This window comes from Pelodiscus sinensis, chromosome 20 (assembly GCF_052426305.1).
Source record: "Pelodiscus sinensis isolate ZL-2025 chromosome 20, ASM5242630v1, whole genome shotgun sequence".
NCBI classification, from domain to species: Eukaryota; Metazoa; Chordata; order Testudines; family Trionychidae; genus Pelodiscus; species Pelodiscus sinensis.
In genome coordinates this window covers 3,637,282-3,654,899 of record NC_143071.1, presented here as the reverse complement: position 1 = coordinate 3,654,899, position 17,618 = coordinate 3,637,282, and the positions used below count along the sequence as shown (strand labels likewise).

The following is a 17,618-nucleotide window of genomic DNA, read 5'->3' as shown; positions in this document are numbered from 1 at the left end:
GGGCGGGGCTGCGCCGGGCTGAGCCGAGCGCGCCGGGCGGGCGGAGGAGCCGGTCCCGAGCCATGGCCCTGCCGGCCGCGCGCGCCGACTACCTGGCGCCCTGGTGGGCGGCCTGGCTGCACCGCTTCCCGCACGTGGACCTGAGGCTGCAGCCCGTGCCCAGCGCCTTCCGCCCGCAGCAGCCGGACTACCAGCAGGTGGGCCCCCCCGACCCCCGTGCACCGGGACCCCCCCATGCATCCAGCCCCCGTGCACCGGGACCCCCCCGTGCATCCAGCCCCCGCGCACCGGGACCCCCCCGTGCATCCAGCCCCCGCGCACCGGGACCCCCCCATGCATCCGACCCCCGTGCACCGGGACCCCCCCATGCATCCGACCCCCGCGCACCGGGACCCCACCGTGCACCCAGCCCCCGCGCACCGGGACCCCCCCCCGCGGGACCCCACCGTGCACCCAGCCCCCGCGCACCGGGACCCCCCCATGCACCCGACCCCCGCGCACCGGGACCCCCCCATGCATCCGACCCCCGTGCACCGGGACCCCCCCATGCACCCAGTCCCCGTGCACCGGGACCCCCCCATGCATCCGACCCCCGTGCACCGGGACCCCCCCATGCACCCAGCCCCCGCGCACCGGGACCCCCCCGTGCATCCAGCCCCCGCGCACCGGGACCCCCCCGTGCATCCAGCCCTCGTGCACCGGGACCCCCCCGTGCACCCAGCCCCCGCGCACCGGGACCCCCCCGTGCATCCAGCCCCCGCGCACCGGGACCCCCCCGTGCATCCAGCCCCCGCGCACCGGGACCCCCCCGTGCATCCAGCCCCCGCGCACCGGGACCCCCCCGTGCACCCAGCCCTCGTGCACCGGGACCCCCGCGCACCGGGACCCCCCATGCATCCAGCCCCCGTTCACCGGGACCCCCCCGTGCATCCAGCCCCCGCGCACCGGGACCCCCCCGTGCACCCAGCCCCCGCGCACCGGGACCCCCCCGTGCACCCAGCCCCCGTGCACCGGGACCCCCCCGTGCACCCAGCCCCCGCGCACCGGGACCCCCCCGTGCATCCAGCCCCCGTTCACCGGGACCCCACCGTGCACCCAGCCCCCGTGCACCGGGACCCCCCCGTGCACCCAGCCCCCGCGCACCGGGACCCCCCCGTGCATCCAGCCCCCGCGCACCGGGACCCCCCCGTGCACCCAGCCCCCGCGCACCGGGACCCCCCCGTGCACCCAGCCCCCGTTCACCGGGACCCCCCCGTGCACCCAGCCCCCGTGCACCGGGACCCCCCCGTGCACCCAGCCCCCGTTCACCGGGACCCCCCCGTGCACCCAGCCCCCGCGCACCGGGACCCCCCCGTGCACCCAGCCCCCGCGCACCGGGACCCCCCCGTGCACCCAGCCCCCGCGCACCGGGACCCCCCCGTGCACCCAGCCCCCGCGCACCGGGACCCCCCCGTGCACCCAGCCCCCGCGCACCGGGACCCCCCCGTGCACCCAGCCCCCGCGCACCGGGACCCCCCCGTGCACCCAGCCCCCGCGCACCGGGACCCCCCCGTGCACCCAGCCCCCGCGCACCGGGACCCCCCCGTGCACCCAGCCCCCGCGCACCGGGACCCCCCCGTGCACCCAGCCCCCGCGCACCGGGACCCCCCCGTGCACCCAGCCCCCGCGCACCGGGACCCCCCCGTGCACCCAGCCCCCGCGCACCGGGACCCCCCCGTGCACCCAGCCCCCGCGCACCGGGACCCCCCCGTGCACCCAGCCCCCGCGCACCGGGACCCCCCCGTGCACCCAGCCCCCGCGCCCCGGGACCCCCCCGTGCACCCAGCCCCCGCGCCCCGGGACCCCCCCGTGCACCCAGCCCCCGCGCCCCGGGACCCCCCCGTGCACCCAGCCCCCGCGCCCCGGGACCCCCCCGTGCACCCAGCCCCCGCGCCCCGGGACCCCCCCGTGCACCCAGCCCCCGCGCCCCGGGACCCCCCCGTGCACCCAGCCCCCGTTGACCGGGACCCCCCCGTGCATCCAGCCCTCGTGCACCGGGACCCCCCCGTGCATCCAGCCCCCGTTCACCGGGACCCCCCCGTGCATCCAGCCCCCGTTCACCGGGACCCCACCGTGCACCCAGCCATCGTGCACTGGGACCCCTACCTCCCCCGTGCACCAGGACTCCCCCTGGGACCCCCTTCCACCTTTCCCTGTGCACCCAGCCCCTGTGCACCAGGAAACACTCCCCCCGCCTTCCCTTGTGCACCCAGCCTCCGTGCACTCCCGCGCATCCCTCCAGTGCACAGGGGCCACCCCTCGCCCCTCCTCCCCCGTGTACCCATCCCCCATGCACTGGGACACCCCCGCCTCTCTCTGTGCACTGGGACCCCTTTTTGCCTCCCTCTATGCACTCAGTCCCCCATCTCCCTAATAGTGCCTACATCCCCCAGGCACCCAAGCCCCAGTTCTGTTCTCCACCCCCCCAGCCCCAATGCAGCCCCTCAATCCTCCTCTGCTCCCCTTCCCCATGCGTTACAAACCCCAGTGCAGTCTCTTCCTACCACCCATCTCAGGGCCATTCATGCTGTGTAATCCCCCCCCCCCCCCCCACGCGAACCTGGGGTGCGGTTCTGGGGTCACCCTTGTGTGCTGCCGACTGCCCAGGGCAGCCCTCCCAGCTCCCCCCATGCTGATTCCTGGCTCACTAATCCAGTGCCCAGGGGCAGTCATGGTGCCAGGGCCCGCCACCTCCCCAGCATCCCAGCTCCTGCTAGAACAGCTGCAATCCAGGGCCCCCTCCCTGTTCCAGCCAGTAACTGACCACCCCATCCTGCCTCCTGGGTCCTGTGGATTAGAACTAAAGCCCCCCAGGCCTTCCCCAAATCCGGTCTCTGACCCAGCCTGGTGGCTGCTCTGAACCTTTCCTGACCCAGCCAGACTGTGCCTTGGGCGGGGGAAAGCTCCTCTGGGAAGTTTGGTTGTAAAATGCACGGACTGGGAATGCGAGGGAGTCCTGCCCAGGGCAGCTGGAACCCTTCCCTGCTTCCCATGGTCCTGTTCCCAGATGGCTTTTCCCTACACGCTCGCTCGTACTGCATGGAGGTCTTTTGTTTGCTCTGAAAAAAATCAGAGGGAGGAGCAGAGACTTCCCCTTGGCCCAGTAAGGTCCTAGGAGGCAGGAGCCTGTGGGTTAAGCAAGAAATGCTGCTTTCTAAGCCACCTGTGGCGTGGAACCATGTACACAGCTGCCCCCCCCCCCCCCCCCCCAGCTTTGCAGGTTGTGTTCTAGCCTGAAATTAGATTTCTAAAGGTCACAGGTTTCCTGTGCGAGTACCTGAGGTTTGCTCCGTGCGGCTGCCCGGTGGGTTTGGTGTTGCTGTGTCTGGGTGCGCCTGGTTGCAGGGGACTGGCTGATTAGTGTGTCAGGGGCTGCATGCGCTTATAGGTCTGGCAGAACTGAGTCACGCATGGGGGGGGAGGAAAAACCACAACATGTTTCTCGAGTTAAAACGTGAAGTTCTGCCCTTCGCAGCGAACTGGGCCCGGGCGAGGTTTGCAGCCCAGGCCCAGGCTGGGAAGAAAAGCAGAAATGGCCACTGTCTAGCCGGGCGCTGGCCCATGAATGAAGTGGGGGCGGGGAGAGGAGAGGAACGCAGACAAAGGGGCAGTAAAGCTCTGCTCCTCGGCTGCTTGCCTTGGGCCTCTAAAGCACTGGATTCCATCAGGGCCACCCAGAGCTCAGGGCTCTCGGGCTGTCAGGGCTTTTGTCTCGCTTATAAGAACATCAGAATGGCCAGACTGGGTCAGACCAAAGGTCTGTCTAGCCCAGTGTCCTGTCTGCCCACAGTGGCCAATGCCAGGTGCCCCAGAGGGAGGGATCACAACAGGGAATCCTCATGTGATCCCTCCCCTGTCGCCCATTCCCAGTCTCTGACAAACAGAGGCTCGGGGCACCATTCCCGCCCATCCTGGCTAATAAGTATTGAGAGATCTGTCTTCCATGAATTTATCTAGTTCTTTTTTGAACCCTGTTAATGTCCTGGTCTTCACACCATCCTCTGGCAAGGAGTTCCACAGGTTGACTGTGCACTGTGTGAAGAAAAGCTTCCTTTTGTTTGATTTAATCCTGCTGTCTGTTCATTTCATTCGGTGACCCCCTAACTCTTGTGTTATGGGAACATGTACACTTTTCCTTATTCGCTTTCTCCAAGCCAGTCATGACTTTACAGACCTCTGTCATATCCCCTCCTAGGGTGTGTCTAAACTACATGGCTCTGTCAATGGAGCCATGTAGATTAGGCTGATTGGCAAAGGGAAATGAAGCCGCGATTTAAATAATCGCAGCTTCATTTCAATTTAAATGGCTGCCTTGCTGAGCCGACAAACAGCTGATCAGCTGTTTGTCGGCTCAGCGCGCTAGTCTGGACGCTCCCACACCAACCTGAAAGCCCTTTATCGACCTCCCCGTTATGCCTTGTAGGATGAGGTTTACCAGGGAGGTCGATAAAGGGCTTCCATGTCGGCAGGGGAGCGTCCAGACTAGCGCGCTGAGCCGACAAACAGCTGATCGGCACAGCGGGGCAGCCGTTTAAATTTAAATGACGCCGCGATTATTTAAATCGCGGCTTCATTTCCCTTTGCCGAACAAACAAATCTACATGGCTCCGTCGACGGAGCCACGTAGTCTAGACGTCCCCATAGTTCTCTCTTTTCTGCGCTCAGAAGTCCCCATCTTTTTCATCTCTCTTTACATGGCAGCCATTCCAACCCCTTCACCGTTTTCGTTGTTCTTTTCGGAACCGTTTCCAGTGCCAACGTATCTCTTCTGAGGTGAGGCAGTCCTGCCTGCCCTCCGTGTTCAAGATCTGGGCACATCGTGGATTTGCAGAGAGGCAATAAGATCCGTTCTCTCCTTTATTCTCTCTCCCGTCTTAACACAGCTCGCCATAGGGGAGTTTCCCGCCGTGGGCCGTGGCCCTTTCGGTTGGAACACGTTTTGGGGCCAGGTTTTCTCCTGCCCGTTGGTGTTTTCAAACAGTTTGTCGGCGCAAGGAGCGAGCGGCGGGAGCAGCGCAGCTGCCGTCGGCCCTGGGGGGCTCCTAGCTGGGGGGGGGGGGTGAGATGTGCAGGGCCAGGGTTACCTGAGTGCAGCAGCTCCGGGATTCCCCGTCACTTCCCCAGTGATGCCCAGTGTGCGTGGTGGGCTGCTTTCCTGGCAACGCAAAGCAGAAGCCGTGATGTGCCCCCCACAGGCCTCACTGGGGCCTGACCGTGCGCCCCTTCCCCCCCCCCCCCCCCCCCCCGAGCCTCACTGGCCCTCCTGGACCCGGCGTTGCAGCCCTGTCCTTGTGGGTGGGCTGCAGAGAGTGTCTTGGCGTTTGTGCTGTTAGCCGGGGACGCCTCAGATGCAGAACCTCAGGTTGACACCCGGCGGGGCTGGCTCCCGGATTCCTGCCAAACACGGCCGTGCTGTTGGGTGGGGGCTTAGCCCTGGGAGGAGATGTTAAAAGTTACTGCCCTGTTGTTTCCCCTCCTGTGGCACTGTTGTTCTGGTTGGCCGTCACCCTCCACCCCAGAAGAGGCTGCATCTCAGCGGGATTCCCAGGTACTTCGCTCTAGACACTCAGCAAATGATACACAATAGATGATGGGCGTCAGGCAGCCCAAGTTTTCCAATGCCGCTAGAAAACCTGCTGATTCCAGCCTGTGCCAACTGAACCCTGTAAGCACAGCCCCGGGGGGTGTCTGGCGGGAGGGCAGGGAGCGCGGCGCACCGCTGGGGGGGCTGTTGGGAACCGGGGCAGAGAGCTGGACTGCACTCGCTGGATTGAAGTGAGGTGGGGGGAGGGACTTGCTGACGACGCTGGTGGTTTAATTTACACCTGAACCTTCCCCAGCAACCCAAATATCTCAGCTTTGCGCCAGAGCAGTGTTTCTCCAGCGCGCGCTCTCCTCTCCCCACAGCCGCCGGGCAGAGCGCAGGGGGCACCTCCCTGGGGAGGAAGAACCATTTGCTCCCCCCCGTGTTGAATTCACCTGGTGGGATGCTCAGACTCCCCTGCAAAACTGGGGCAAAGCTCACGCTCCTGGATATTCGTGGTGGCCTCGAAGGGGCGGCGTCTTGGGCAGGTCTGTGCCCTGCGGGTGCCCACGTGGGCTCGGCCGAGTGTCCCTTTAATGCGACTGGTGCACCGGGAGGGCCGGGGGCTCCCAGGAGTGTCTCCGCCAGGGCAAAGGAGCAGGCGTGAGGAGCTAATTGGGGCTCGTGGGTGGCGAGAGGCGGCTGGTGGCACAGTGGGGGGTGCTAAGTAGCCCCCGGGTGGGCGCAGGCTGGAGTCAGACAGGCCCCTGGCCTGGGGTGGGGTCCTGGGGGCGCTGGAGTCAAGCAGCACTTGACGGTTTCACCTGGGAGCGAGATGCTGGGCGGCGGGTGGGGTGGGAACAGCATGGCCATGCCCGGGGTGGGTTCCAGGCCCCTCTCCCTTCTGAAAGCAGCTGTTCTCCAGCCCTGAAGCTGGTGTTACCGGCCCCCGGGCCGGAGCAGCCGGGCCGGAGCAGCCGGGCCGTTCCCCTCGCCGGGCCGGGCCAGCCGGGCCGTTCCCCTCGCCGGGCCAGCCGGGCCGTTCCCCTCGCCGGGCCGGAGCAGCCGGGCCGTTCCCCTGGCCGGGCCTGCGCTCCTGTCTGAGGACACCTTTTGGAAGACACCGACACATGCGACTATTATTTTTCCTCTTTGATCCCCCGCACGGTGAAACATGCCCCCCACCCCATGGCTCCCTCGGTCCCTCCGGAGCATTGCGGGGGGCTGCGCGGTGGAGCCGAGCTGGCCGCGGTGTAATCAGAACTGCGAGGCGCTCGAGCCCTCGGCTGGCTCCGCATCCCGTGCGGCGCTCTCCGGGGAGCGCTGCCCCTTGATCTGCCGGCCGTGACTCGGGGCGTGGGTTCCTGCTTGGTCCCAAGCCAGCGGGCTGCTGGTGCGCTCGGTGCACGCTGCCCTGCTAGGCTCGGTCCTGCGGGGCGGGGAAGGAAGGAAACCCTCCAGCAATACAGCCCCGCGCAGGAAGCCCTTCGTGGCACCGCCACCTTCCGCACAAAGGTGTCAGGCGGGTTTCCTGCCTCGCGGCTGCTGCGGGGAGGGTGCTCGGTGCCGCTCGCTTTGGCACGGGGCTCCCCGCGGAGAGGAGGGGGTGCTGGGTGGGTAGGTCGGGGCTTGTGTTCTCCTGTCCCAAACAGCTTTGGCAGCTCCCAGGCAGCGTTGTGGAGATGCGGCCACCTCTGGGGTTGCGTGCCGCGGAGCAGAAGGGGAATGGCAGCCAGCCAGCTGCGCCGTTACCTGGGGCGGGGAGGGCGGGTGCCGCCGGGTTGTGGCGAGCTCTCCGGTGACAGGAGCACTGCGTGTCGGCCCGGCTGGGTTTGGGTCTGGCACCAGCTCATCCGCGGGCAGCGCTGCCCCCCTCGCCGGGCAGCCCCTGTGGCGGGGGGGGTTCTCAGCTGCCCTGAGGGATCCGGTTTCTCTCCTCCGCAGGCCATTCGCACACGGCTGCAGCGAGGGGAGATGCCGTCTCTGGGCCTAGTTCTCTCTCTCAGCCCACCCTGAACGTAAGGGCCCCGAGCCGAGAGCTGGGCAGAGATGTGGCCATGCCCGGGGGCAGGAGGGGGGGCAGGGAGCTGGCTGCCTGAGAGTCGTGTCTCTCCCCCCCCCCCCCACCCCCCCCCGTCCTGCACGGCCAGCACCTCTCCCCCCTCACTGAACCGTTCCTGGTCACCTGCTGCATGGCTGGCCCGGCCCACAAACACCTTTGTCCCTGGGGGGGGGCGCTGGCCTCGCCTCGCCATAGTGAGAAGAGGGAGCATCAGAGGGAAGAGACCTGGTTGGGCCTCGGGGGTGGGCAGAAATCAGCCCGGGCGTGTCTGCGTGCCCGAGTCAGGCGGCCCGTGGGCAGAGCAGGGGGCAGACTAGGCACGGTGGCCTGGCAGGATGTGCGTTGCAGAGGGCAGCGTCTGGCTGGGCTGCTGTCTTCTACACCCGGCGCTGGGGCACCGAAACCTCTGCCAGGCCCCGCAGGGCAGCGAGCCACCCCCCTTCCGCCCGGTTACGGGCTGTGGCCACAGTGCAACGGGCGCTCCCCTTAGGGATGTCAGGTCCCGTTTAAGGTAACCAGTGAACCAATTACGTGGGGTCCCATGGATGCGGGGATGCTCTAGCCTGGCTGGAGTGGCGCGCGGGGCTCCCAGCTGCCCTGAAATCAGCCCAGTGGGGCTGGTGCAGCCTCCTGCCTGCGGCATCGGTGCACAGGGGGCTGCTCCCACTGTTCCCACTAATTGTTCCATCAGTGTGTGGAACGAATTTTGTTCTGTGCACCGATGCGTGGGCAGATGTGCACCACCAATAGGCACACGTGTTACCGGCTGTGGGCGCTCTGCTAATCAGCTGGGCGGCACCTGAATCTCTCCTGGGCCGCTGCCCAAGCGCTTACAGAGAACACTGGCTCCCAGGTGCCGGTTTCCTGGTTACAGGTAACAGGCACCCAGTAAGGGTGGTGATTCCTGGGTAACTGGCTGCCCGTTCACGTCCCTAGCGCCTATCCCCGGGGAGCCTAGCAGGAGGCTCTCAGTCTCTGCACTGATGTGCCTGGCTTCTGTCTTGGGGATTGTGTGACAGGGGAAAGTCCGGGGCTCCAGAGTCTGGTGTCTGCCCTGGGACAGAGCTGCAGCTTCTGTGCAGGGTGCTAGGAATTGATCTGACACTGCTGCCTCCAGCCCCGGGGCCCCGCAGTGGCTCCTGCTCACGGCTCCTGGTTTGGGAACCATCCGGCAGCGTGACCCCCACGCCCTGTGCAGCGGGAGGGAGAGGCTGGGCCCGGAACGGCTTTTCTTGGGCAACCCCGGCTCCCGCAGCTCTGCTGTGAGCGGAGGGCTGGGACCGGGCCGAGGGAGCCGTCTGCCCCTTGCGCCACCAGGCTGGGCACGTGGGGCCAGTCTCCCCGCGAGCGCTCGGCCGCTCCCTGCTCCCGCGGCCCCTGGGAGATGCCGGGCCAGTGTGCTGAAAGCTCCTCGCCCTGGCTGGGGCGGGCTGGCTTGGCCTGGGCGAGGGAGCTAGACCAGCGCCCGCGGCTGGCTGCTCTGAGAGCCGCTCTTGCGCCAGGGCCGCGCGGGGGAAGTTTCTGCCTAACGCGCGGTCCCGGGGCTGCAGTGGATCGACTGGGATGTGGCCCCCGCCCCTGGGTCACCCCATAGCTCTGCGAATGCCCCTCAAAATCCCCCCCCCCTCCCCCCCGGCTCCTGCTCTTCCAGCCCCAGGCTCCGTTTCTCCTGCCCGGGTCTCCAGAGGTGAAAGCTCAGGGTGCGAGGCAGGGCCCTCGCCTCGTCCCCTCTGGAATCCGGAGCTCGGCCTCGTGCGAGGGGCAGCCCGGACGCCCCCCATCGGTGCAGTGAGTTTGTCAGTCCCAGCCTGGGTGCCCGGCTCCGGGGCTTGGATTCCTGCAGCAAAGCAATGACCCAGGATGCCCCCCGAACAAGCGGGTCCCTCGGCTCTGTCACCTCCGGTTAGTGGCCCACGGCCGCCAGCCCTGGGAGGCCAGATCCTGGCCATTACTGTGTGGGGGTGGGGGAGATCCTCCGCCAGTGCTAGGCCGCGGGGCAGTAGCGGGTGGGGAGCATGCAGGACCCGCCGGGCGTTACTGAAACCGGGGGGCGTCTCCCCTTCCGAGAGCTGCGGTCGAGAGGCAGATGGAGGCACAGAAAGCCGGGCTGACAGACGGGCACGCCTGGCACGAGAGACGTTAAAATGTGTTTGTGTAAATCCTCGTGTCACACGCGGGTGGGGGAGCCGCTCCCTGAACCAGTGTGCATGGGGAGCCGGCTCTCAGCTGAGTCCCCGTGCGCACCAGGAGCCGTACTGAATATTAACCAGGCTCGTTGGTGAATCGTGCGCACGGTGACACTTTCACGTCCCCCCTTGGTACCAGGCTTGTGTGTGGGCCAGGCGATCGTGGCGGCTGTCCCTCCTCTGTGTCCCTGGGCTCGCTCTGTTGGGATCTGGCTGCTCCCGCGGCTGCCCCAGCAGTGGGAATAAAAATCGGTGGCGAGGAGCGTGGCCTGATAAAAAGGCAGGTGGAGCCAGACTGGAGCCCGCCTCTGGCTGAGGAAGGGAGCTGGAGAAGAGCCCCCCAGCAAGGAGTCAGTAGCAGGAATTTGTCCGAGGTGCCGGCATCGGCCTGTCATGCCCTGAGAGTTCTGATCCAGGAAGGGAGGCCTGAAATCTCCGGCGACGGGGAGCCCGAGGAAGGCGGCGTCTGCCCAAGCGGTGTGTCCAGAGTTGTGGGGCACGTGTCACAGCCCCTGTAGTGCTGCCGGGCATGGTGGCCACTCGCAGGGCCAGGCTGTACTGAGGCAGGGTTCCCGAGTCCCCGACCAGTGCCGGACCCATGGGCACATCCTGTGAGGAGCGCCTTGGCTGGCTGTGCCCGTCGGGGGAGAGGGGCATGACCCTGCAGGGTTATTGCTGCCTACCTCAGTGGCGGGGCCGTGCTGCTTAGCAAAGCCTGGCCCGGTTGCGGCTTGGGAGCCAGGACTTCCAGGGCTGCCAGCAGATGTCACAGAACGGCCCAGCCAGTCCAGTGTCCTGTCTTCCGCCTGGCTGGTGCCAGGTGCTTCAGAGGGCCTGGACAAAGCAGGGCCGTGAGCATGGTGCGGTGTCCCTGACCTTCCTAGCTAACCGCCCTCGATGGACCTGGAACTGATCTCATTCTGAGGGGGGCCCAGGGATACCTGTGGCCCTCACCGCATCCCCTGGCAAGGAGTTCCGCAGGTTGGCCGAGCCCCGGGGAGGGCGCACGGCAGGCAGCGTGGGTTGCATGCCATGCGCTCCCCTCCCTTTGCTCGGTTCTTGTCACAGGGACACCGCCCAGGCAGGGGGCTTGGTTAGCAACAGGCCTGGGGCCCAGCCTGCATGGGAGCAAGCCGCAGCTGCCCACGTGTGGCACACGGAGGGGGTGGCCCTGGCAGGCCGGACGCAATGCTCAGTCCTCTGGGCTGCTCGAACCGGAGTGTTGCATGCTGGGACCCGTCTCAGAGCCCTTCCTCCATGGGACAGATCGGCCCTGGACTCCCATAGGGAGGGGTCTATCACGTGCCAGCCCTGGTCGGGGGGGCGCTGGCTCTGCTCGTTAGCACTGCCAGGGTAATTGCCAGTTACCGAGCGAGATGATTCCTGCTGGTGCATTCTCCCCCGCCACTCAGGCGGAGAGCTCGTAAATGAAGCCTTGCGCACTGCTGCCCCTGGCAGCCACCCCCTCACCCCCCCCGCACTCTGGTCGGCATTAGCGGGAGCAATCGAAGCCAGCCTCTTCGATTCCATGCGGCTTGGCAGGCGAGCGGGGCCGCTGACACCCCCCGAGCCCTTGGTGCTGGGAAATGGCCGGGGGGGGGGGGCGGGGCTGGCTCTCGTCAGCGTGTGTGGTTCGTTTCCCACAGCCAGGAAGCGGGGGCGGGAGGAGAACCCCGCAGGGAAAGGAGGGCCCTGCCCCTGAGCCCGGCCCGGCTTGGAAACCCGCCGTCCGTGGCTCGCTTTGAGAGGTGGGGTGGCTGAGGGTACGTCTCGCCCCCCGGGACGCACCCGGCTGCGCCAGCATCGCAGGATGGTCCTTCCTGGGGGGCTCGTCTCCTCTCTGCCACGTTACGACAGCTTCCTGAAAGACTCCGGAGCCCCTGCAGCTGGCGCGGCGTTCCGGTCCCGGGAATACGAGCGAGGAGCGAACGATGCTCTGGCTGGCTCTGCGTTGGGCTGGACCCGGTTACGGAGCAGGCTGGGTGTCCGAAATCGGGGTGGGAAGTCCCTTGTAGAAGGTGACGGCCGACGTCCCATCCTCCGCGCTGCTTCTCGACCTCAGCGGGCCACCTGCCGGGCAGGGAACGGGCGGGGAGACCGGTTCAGTGTGTAAAATGCGGGTAATTGGGTCAGCGTGTAGTGGCTGAAAAACTCAGTGGTTACAGGCACCCGCAGCCAGCTCCCTGGGAGCCGGTGTGGGCTGCTCCCAGGGAGCCAGCTGCTGTATCCAGGCGGCAGGAGGCTCCCAGTGTACTGCCCCCCCCCCCCCAGCTTGCAGGAGCGGGGCGGAGCCTGCGTGTAACCGGGACCGTTAACCGCTATGCCCGGGCTGCCGGTGAACCGTTTGCACGGTTCTAGTGCCACCTCCCTGGGGAGAGGCAGGCCGGGCTGTGCGGCGTTGCGGTGGCTTTTGGGGCTGTGCGCCTCCTCCCCTGGATCCGGGAGGGGGCTCGCGGGGTGAATTCCGTTTACACTGGAGCAATTGCACGTGCGACGCAACCGTCATCCGCGGCACGGCGATGCCTGTGGAGATTGAGGTGTGGCTCGCCCACGCGCTGCCTCGGGCGGGGTCTGGAGCAAACGAGGCCTCTATCGTTAATGTGCCCGGAGTTCTGGCCCCGCGTTGCCCTTTGCGGGGTCCCACTCCCTGCTTGGTGGACACAGAGGGGCCACTTCATGGCGCTGCGGAGCTGTGAGGCTGTCGCGCCCAGCCCCTGCGCTCCGGGGGAATATACAGGCCATGAAGCTGTCAGTCGAGCGCGCGAATGGTCCCCTAGCTAGGCAACAAGCAGCCCCACGCTGTCCCCATCTGGGAGCCCATGCGAGCGGCATGTCAGACACCTGTGCCCTCCTGTCAGGCTGTGACGGCGCGTTGGGGGTCCCCCGCCTCCTGCACCCCCGTAGTGGCACGAACAGACTCCACCAGCCAGTAGAACAGAGGGAGTTTATTGCTTCTCCAGGATGCAGCACAGATGTGATCTGGTTCCAGGGCAGGCCTGGGATGCCTCAGCCCCCCTAGAGATGGGGGAGACTGGGCCCCTAAATCCCAGCCCTTGGCTTAGGCTGCTTCCTCCATGATACCGGCCAGAAACTAAAAAAACCTCTTCCAGCCCTGCCCCCCCCAGCCAGGTGCGGGTCTCCACCCTCCTCCCTTTGTCTCCCTCCCTGGGAGGCTGAGCCTGAGTGTCTGGGTTAATCCACATTTGGGAGAGTCAATGAGAATCTCCCATCGCAGCGCAGGGGGACCCCGAGTCTCAGAGCAGACAGCCCCCCCACTGCACCACAGGCGTCCGTCGGGCCCGGGCTCTCCTTGAAGGCCCATTCTTGGCGAGTCCTGCCTGCTGGAGCACTTAGTAAATCTGTAGTCCGGCAACATCTGTGGTCTGGCATGAGTTTGGTTCGCCGGACGGCCACTTCGGGGTATGGCCAAGTTTGCCACCGTCCCATAAAGTTTGTTTCCAGCCGCCAGGCCTGGCTCGCAGGGTTCTGTGCTGTTCCTTAGCTCGAAGGTGCCCCTACACGTCCTGTAACAGCCCGGCAAGCCGTGGAAATGTCGGTGATGCTGCTAGACGATATTGATCTCCCGTGGGGTGGCAAGTTCTCTGGTTCAGCACCGGTCAGGTCCCGAGGGCGCCGGACTAGAGTGGTTCCGCCTGTATTGGCTGTTTGGGGGACTCCTTAGAGTCTGGTGTAGGGAGACCGGCCCCAGCGTGGGTCACACGTGGGGGTGGCAGGGAGGTAGGGGAACAGGAGCCAGCGGATGTACTTTTGCCTCCCAGTTATTCTGTTCCTTTGCTCTCTGGTCTCACCCAGGCACCCACCGCCTGCCCTGGCAGGTAGTGCTTTGGATTTCACCCAGCGGGTGGGGAGCAGGGGGTGCCCCTTTGTGTCCAGCTGCGTTCCGTGCAGAGGCCGTGGTTTGCCGACATCGAAGGGCAGGAAAGCAGGGACCGGCGCTAACTCCGGGGTGGTCGGGTCTGTGACTGTCAGTCTTTGTGAACATCTCAGTCCCCTGTTAGTTTGTGCAGCTCCGCAGGGGGAGTGGAGCCGGTGAGAGCGCCTCGGGCCCGACGTGTCCTGCTGGCCTCCGTGTGGGTCCCGTGACCGGCAGGGCAGGTGGTGGTGCCGTTCGCTTGGCAGGACACTAGCAGATGCCCTGGCACAGGACGGTTCTGCTGGCAGCCTGGCGTGGCCGCCTCTCAGCTCGCTTGGGTGAACTCCGGCCTCCGTTGGATCGGCTCTTCCTCCGCTGCGGCTTGTGGCGTTAAAGCAGCTGTTCGCTAGGCCACGCGGGGGGAGTCAGACGGGAGCAGCTGAGCCGGAGAGCGTGGGAAGGGAGATGCAGCGCAGGTGGCGTTCCTCTGGGCCGGGGGGAGACCCTGCGTCTGCCGCGACCTTCCCCGATGCGGGGCGGCTGGGCTGGCGTGTCGCACTCGCTGCCCGAGGGGAGAGACGAGGGCAGAGGCTGCTCTGGTGCCTTGGATCAGACTCGGCCTCCCTGAAGGGAGGGGCTGCAGGGCCGGGGAGTCCAAGGCTGCGGGTGGGCGCGGACGCATCTTGCCAGGCGCAGACGCATCTTGCCGGGCACAGCCTGCTGGCTGAAGGCAGAGCCGGGCTGGGGCTGCAGGGGCCGTTCCTGCCCAGCGAGGTGGGGGGCGTTGCATGGAGGAACTGAGCACGGAGCCTGGCCAGGGCGGGATGGGCGAGCATCGGAGCGAGTGCTCTGGAGCAGCTGCAAGGTGGTTACATGTCTCCCACGGGCAGGGGATCCAGGGCCGGGCTCCCCGACGTCCGGCTGGCTCGGAGGGAGGTTCTCCTGGCTCTGGCTGGGGTCCGGGGCGCTGCCTGCTGGGTTGCCAGGCAGGGAAGCTACCCAGGTCTAGTGTGCGTGCGCCTGGCTGGGGACGGACGGCGCCACTTTGGATGCAGCCAAACGTCTGCCGAGAGAGGCTCCCATCTAACCCCTGCCTGCCTGGGTTGCAATGCCCCTGCCGTGGAGCAGGTGCTGTTTGCTGGGCAGCTGGGCTGGGCCGCTCCTAGTACAACTGGGCGAAATCCATGCGCTGAGAGGAGCGAGCCCCGTGCAGCTGAGACGTGGGCTGACGCATCCACGCAATCCCGCTCAGGCCAGCCGAGTCAGAGGTGGCTAATCCAGGGCTGGGAACTGGAGATATTTGGGGGGAGAACTCAGCACCTGCTGGGTAAATGCCAGGCAGGATGCTGACCTGCTCCGTGCCTCAGTTTCCCCTCCTGGGGAAATGGGGCTGGGGCGTCCCAGCCTCGCTGGGAAGCTCTGCGGGTGAATCGGGCTGGGTGGCACTTGGGTGGTCGCTGCTCACACCCCAGCAGGCAGGAGGCCAGGCAGCATAACCCTGCTGGGAACAGCGGCCCGACGTGGTCCAAGACCCTGCTGTCCATGGCCCGGATGTGGGCAGTGGAAGGGGCAAAGGGGCAGGAGTTGAAGCCGGATCCAGCGGCTCGGCTTTGCATTGCGGGTTCGGGCCCCTGGCTTGCTCCCTCTCTCCGAGCGCCCGCTTCCGAATCGGCAGCATCCGGGCATCGCGAGCAGGGCCGGCACTGCGCTGGGGGCGATGAGGTTATTTAACCAGATCGTGCTGTGCTCCCCTCCCCACTCCTCTCTGCCCTGCGTCTCCTGGCCCCCCTCCGCCTGCCCTGCCGGGGCGGGACCGGGGAGCGATGCAGCAAACGCCAGCACCAGTGACTTCCGCAGGGCGCTGTGGTGGGGCCTGCCTGTTGGCGGGCGCCAGCTGCTGGAGCACGTCTGAGTCCGTTCCTCGCGCCCAGGGGCGTCTGACGGGAGGGGCGCACCCGCTAAGTCCTGGGCTGCCCTGCCGCTCCCGCTTCCCAGGGAAGGTGGCGGTTTGCCCCTAGTGCCTGGTGCTGGGAGGACAGAGGAGTGCACTGGGCGTGAGGAGTGACTGGAGGAGCTGGGGGTGAGGAGAGCGCGGCTAACAGGGTGCCCCGCCCAGGGAAAACCCTTCTTGCAGCCGAGCCCCCGATATGCCCCTCCAGCAGCGTCTCCCCTGCCCCTCGTCTTCTGCCCAGGTAACCAGGGTCGCCTGGGCCCCTCTCTTCTCTGCCTTCTCTCTCCTCCCCCGGCTGGAACCAGGGTCCTTTCTCCCTGGCCCATTGGCCAGACCTGGCCGTGCCCTCTGAGCGGGGTCTCCCGCGGTCTCCTGTGAACGCTGGAGGAGCTGACTGAGAGAGACCTGAGCCGTTAGCGATGGTCTCCGCACATTCATGAAGACCAGAGAGATTCCAGAGGCCCGGAAGAAGGCAGATAGTGCCAGTCTATCAGAAGGGGAATAAAGAAAACCCAGGGAATTAGGCAAGTCAGCTTAGCTTCAGTACCTGGCAAGATAGTGGAGTAATCGGTCCGCAAACACCTAGGAGATAACGAGTGATAAGTCACAGCCTGGATGTGTCAAGAACAAATCCTGTCACACCAACTGATTAGCTTCCTTTGACAGGGGACCCAGCCTTATGAATGGGGGTAACAGAGGCGGCGTATCTCGGCTTGGCAGGCTGTCTCGTGTGCCCTTCTCGTAAAGCAAGTGGGGAAATACAGTTTAGATGGAGCTCTTGTAAGGTGGGTACAGAACTGGTTGGGAAACTCTTCCCAGAGAGTCGTTACCAGCGGCTCCCAGTCCAGCTGGAAGGGCAGAACGAGGAATTCCGCGGGGGTCTGGTCTGGGTCTGTTGAATATCTTCATCAGAGATTTAGACAGTGTCCTGGAAAATGCACTTACCAAGGTTGCGACACGACCAAGCTGGGAGGGGTTGCGAGGGCTTTAGGGGACAGGGTGAAAATGCAAAAAGATCTGGACAAACTGGAGGAACGGTCCGAGGGAAATAGGCTGAAGTTCTATTTGGACAAATGCAAAGTGCTCCACTTAGGCAGGAACGATCGGTTTCTCACTCACAACAGGAAGTGACTGTCTAGGAAGGATCCCTGCAGAAAGGGATCTCGGGGTCAGAGTGGACCACAAGCTAAATGTGTCAACAGTGTGACACTCTTGCAAAAAAAAAAGCCACCATGATTCTGGGCGGCATTCACAGGAGTGTCGTGAGCAAGACACGAGAAGTCGTTCTGCTCTGATATGGTCTCGGGGATTACTGTGTCCAGGTCTGGGCACTGCATGTCAGGCAAGATGTGGAGAAATTAGAGGGTCTAGAGGAGAACAACAAAAATGATGAAAAGTCTAGAAAACGTGAGCTATGGGGGAAGATGGACAGAACTGGATTGGTTTAAGCAAAATGCAGGACAATGTAGCACTTTAAAGACTAACAAGATGGTTTATTAGATGATGAGCTTTCGTGGGCCAGACCCACTTCCTCAGATCAAAAGAAAAGTGAGAGGGACTTAATCGTTGTCAGGAATGTAAAAGGCTTTTATGAGGAGGAGGGAGAAATGGTTCGTAACTTCAGAGGTTGGGGCGAGAAGCAGCGGGGGTTCGGTTGGGCACCAGGGAAAACTTTGTGTCATTAGCTGAGCACTGGAATCAATTGTGTGGGGGAGTTGGTGGAGTCTCCGTCCCTGGAGTTTCAGAGCAGGTCAGACAACACCTGATTAGTTATTACGTGGTCCTGCCGTGGGTGCAGGGGGCTGGCCCAGAAAACCTCCCGAGGCCCCTTCCAGTCCTGTGATGCTGCTACTGTCTGACCGCCGAGGGGGTGAATGTGAGGAGCAGAGCGGGCGCCAGTCGGCAGGGCTGTGGGAGCCAGGGGCCTGCCTGTTGGTGTCTGGGGGAGGCGTGCACCTCACTGGTGCAGAGATCTCCCCCTG

General features: G+C 65.4%; 1 protein-coding gene across 1 annotated transcript in view; it reads left to right on the top strand.

The window, feature by feature from the left end:
• Positions 1-17,618, top strand: part of TTYH2 (tweety family member 2) — a 42,484-nt gene continuing 24,866 nt past the window's right edge. Inside the window, exon 1 of the mRNA XM_075904039.2 lies at positions 1-197. Within this exon, the coding sequence (XP_075760154.1) occupies positions 63-197 (135 nt within the window). The 5' untranslated portion in view covers positions 1-62. The remainder of the gene's footprint in view (positions 198-17,618) is intronic.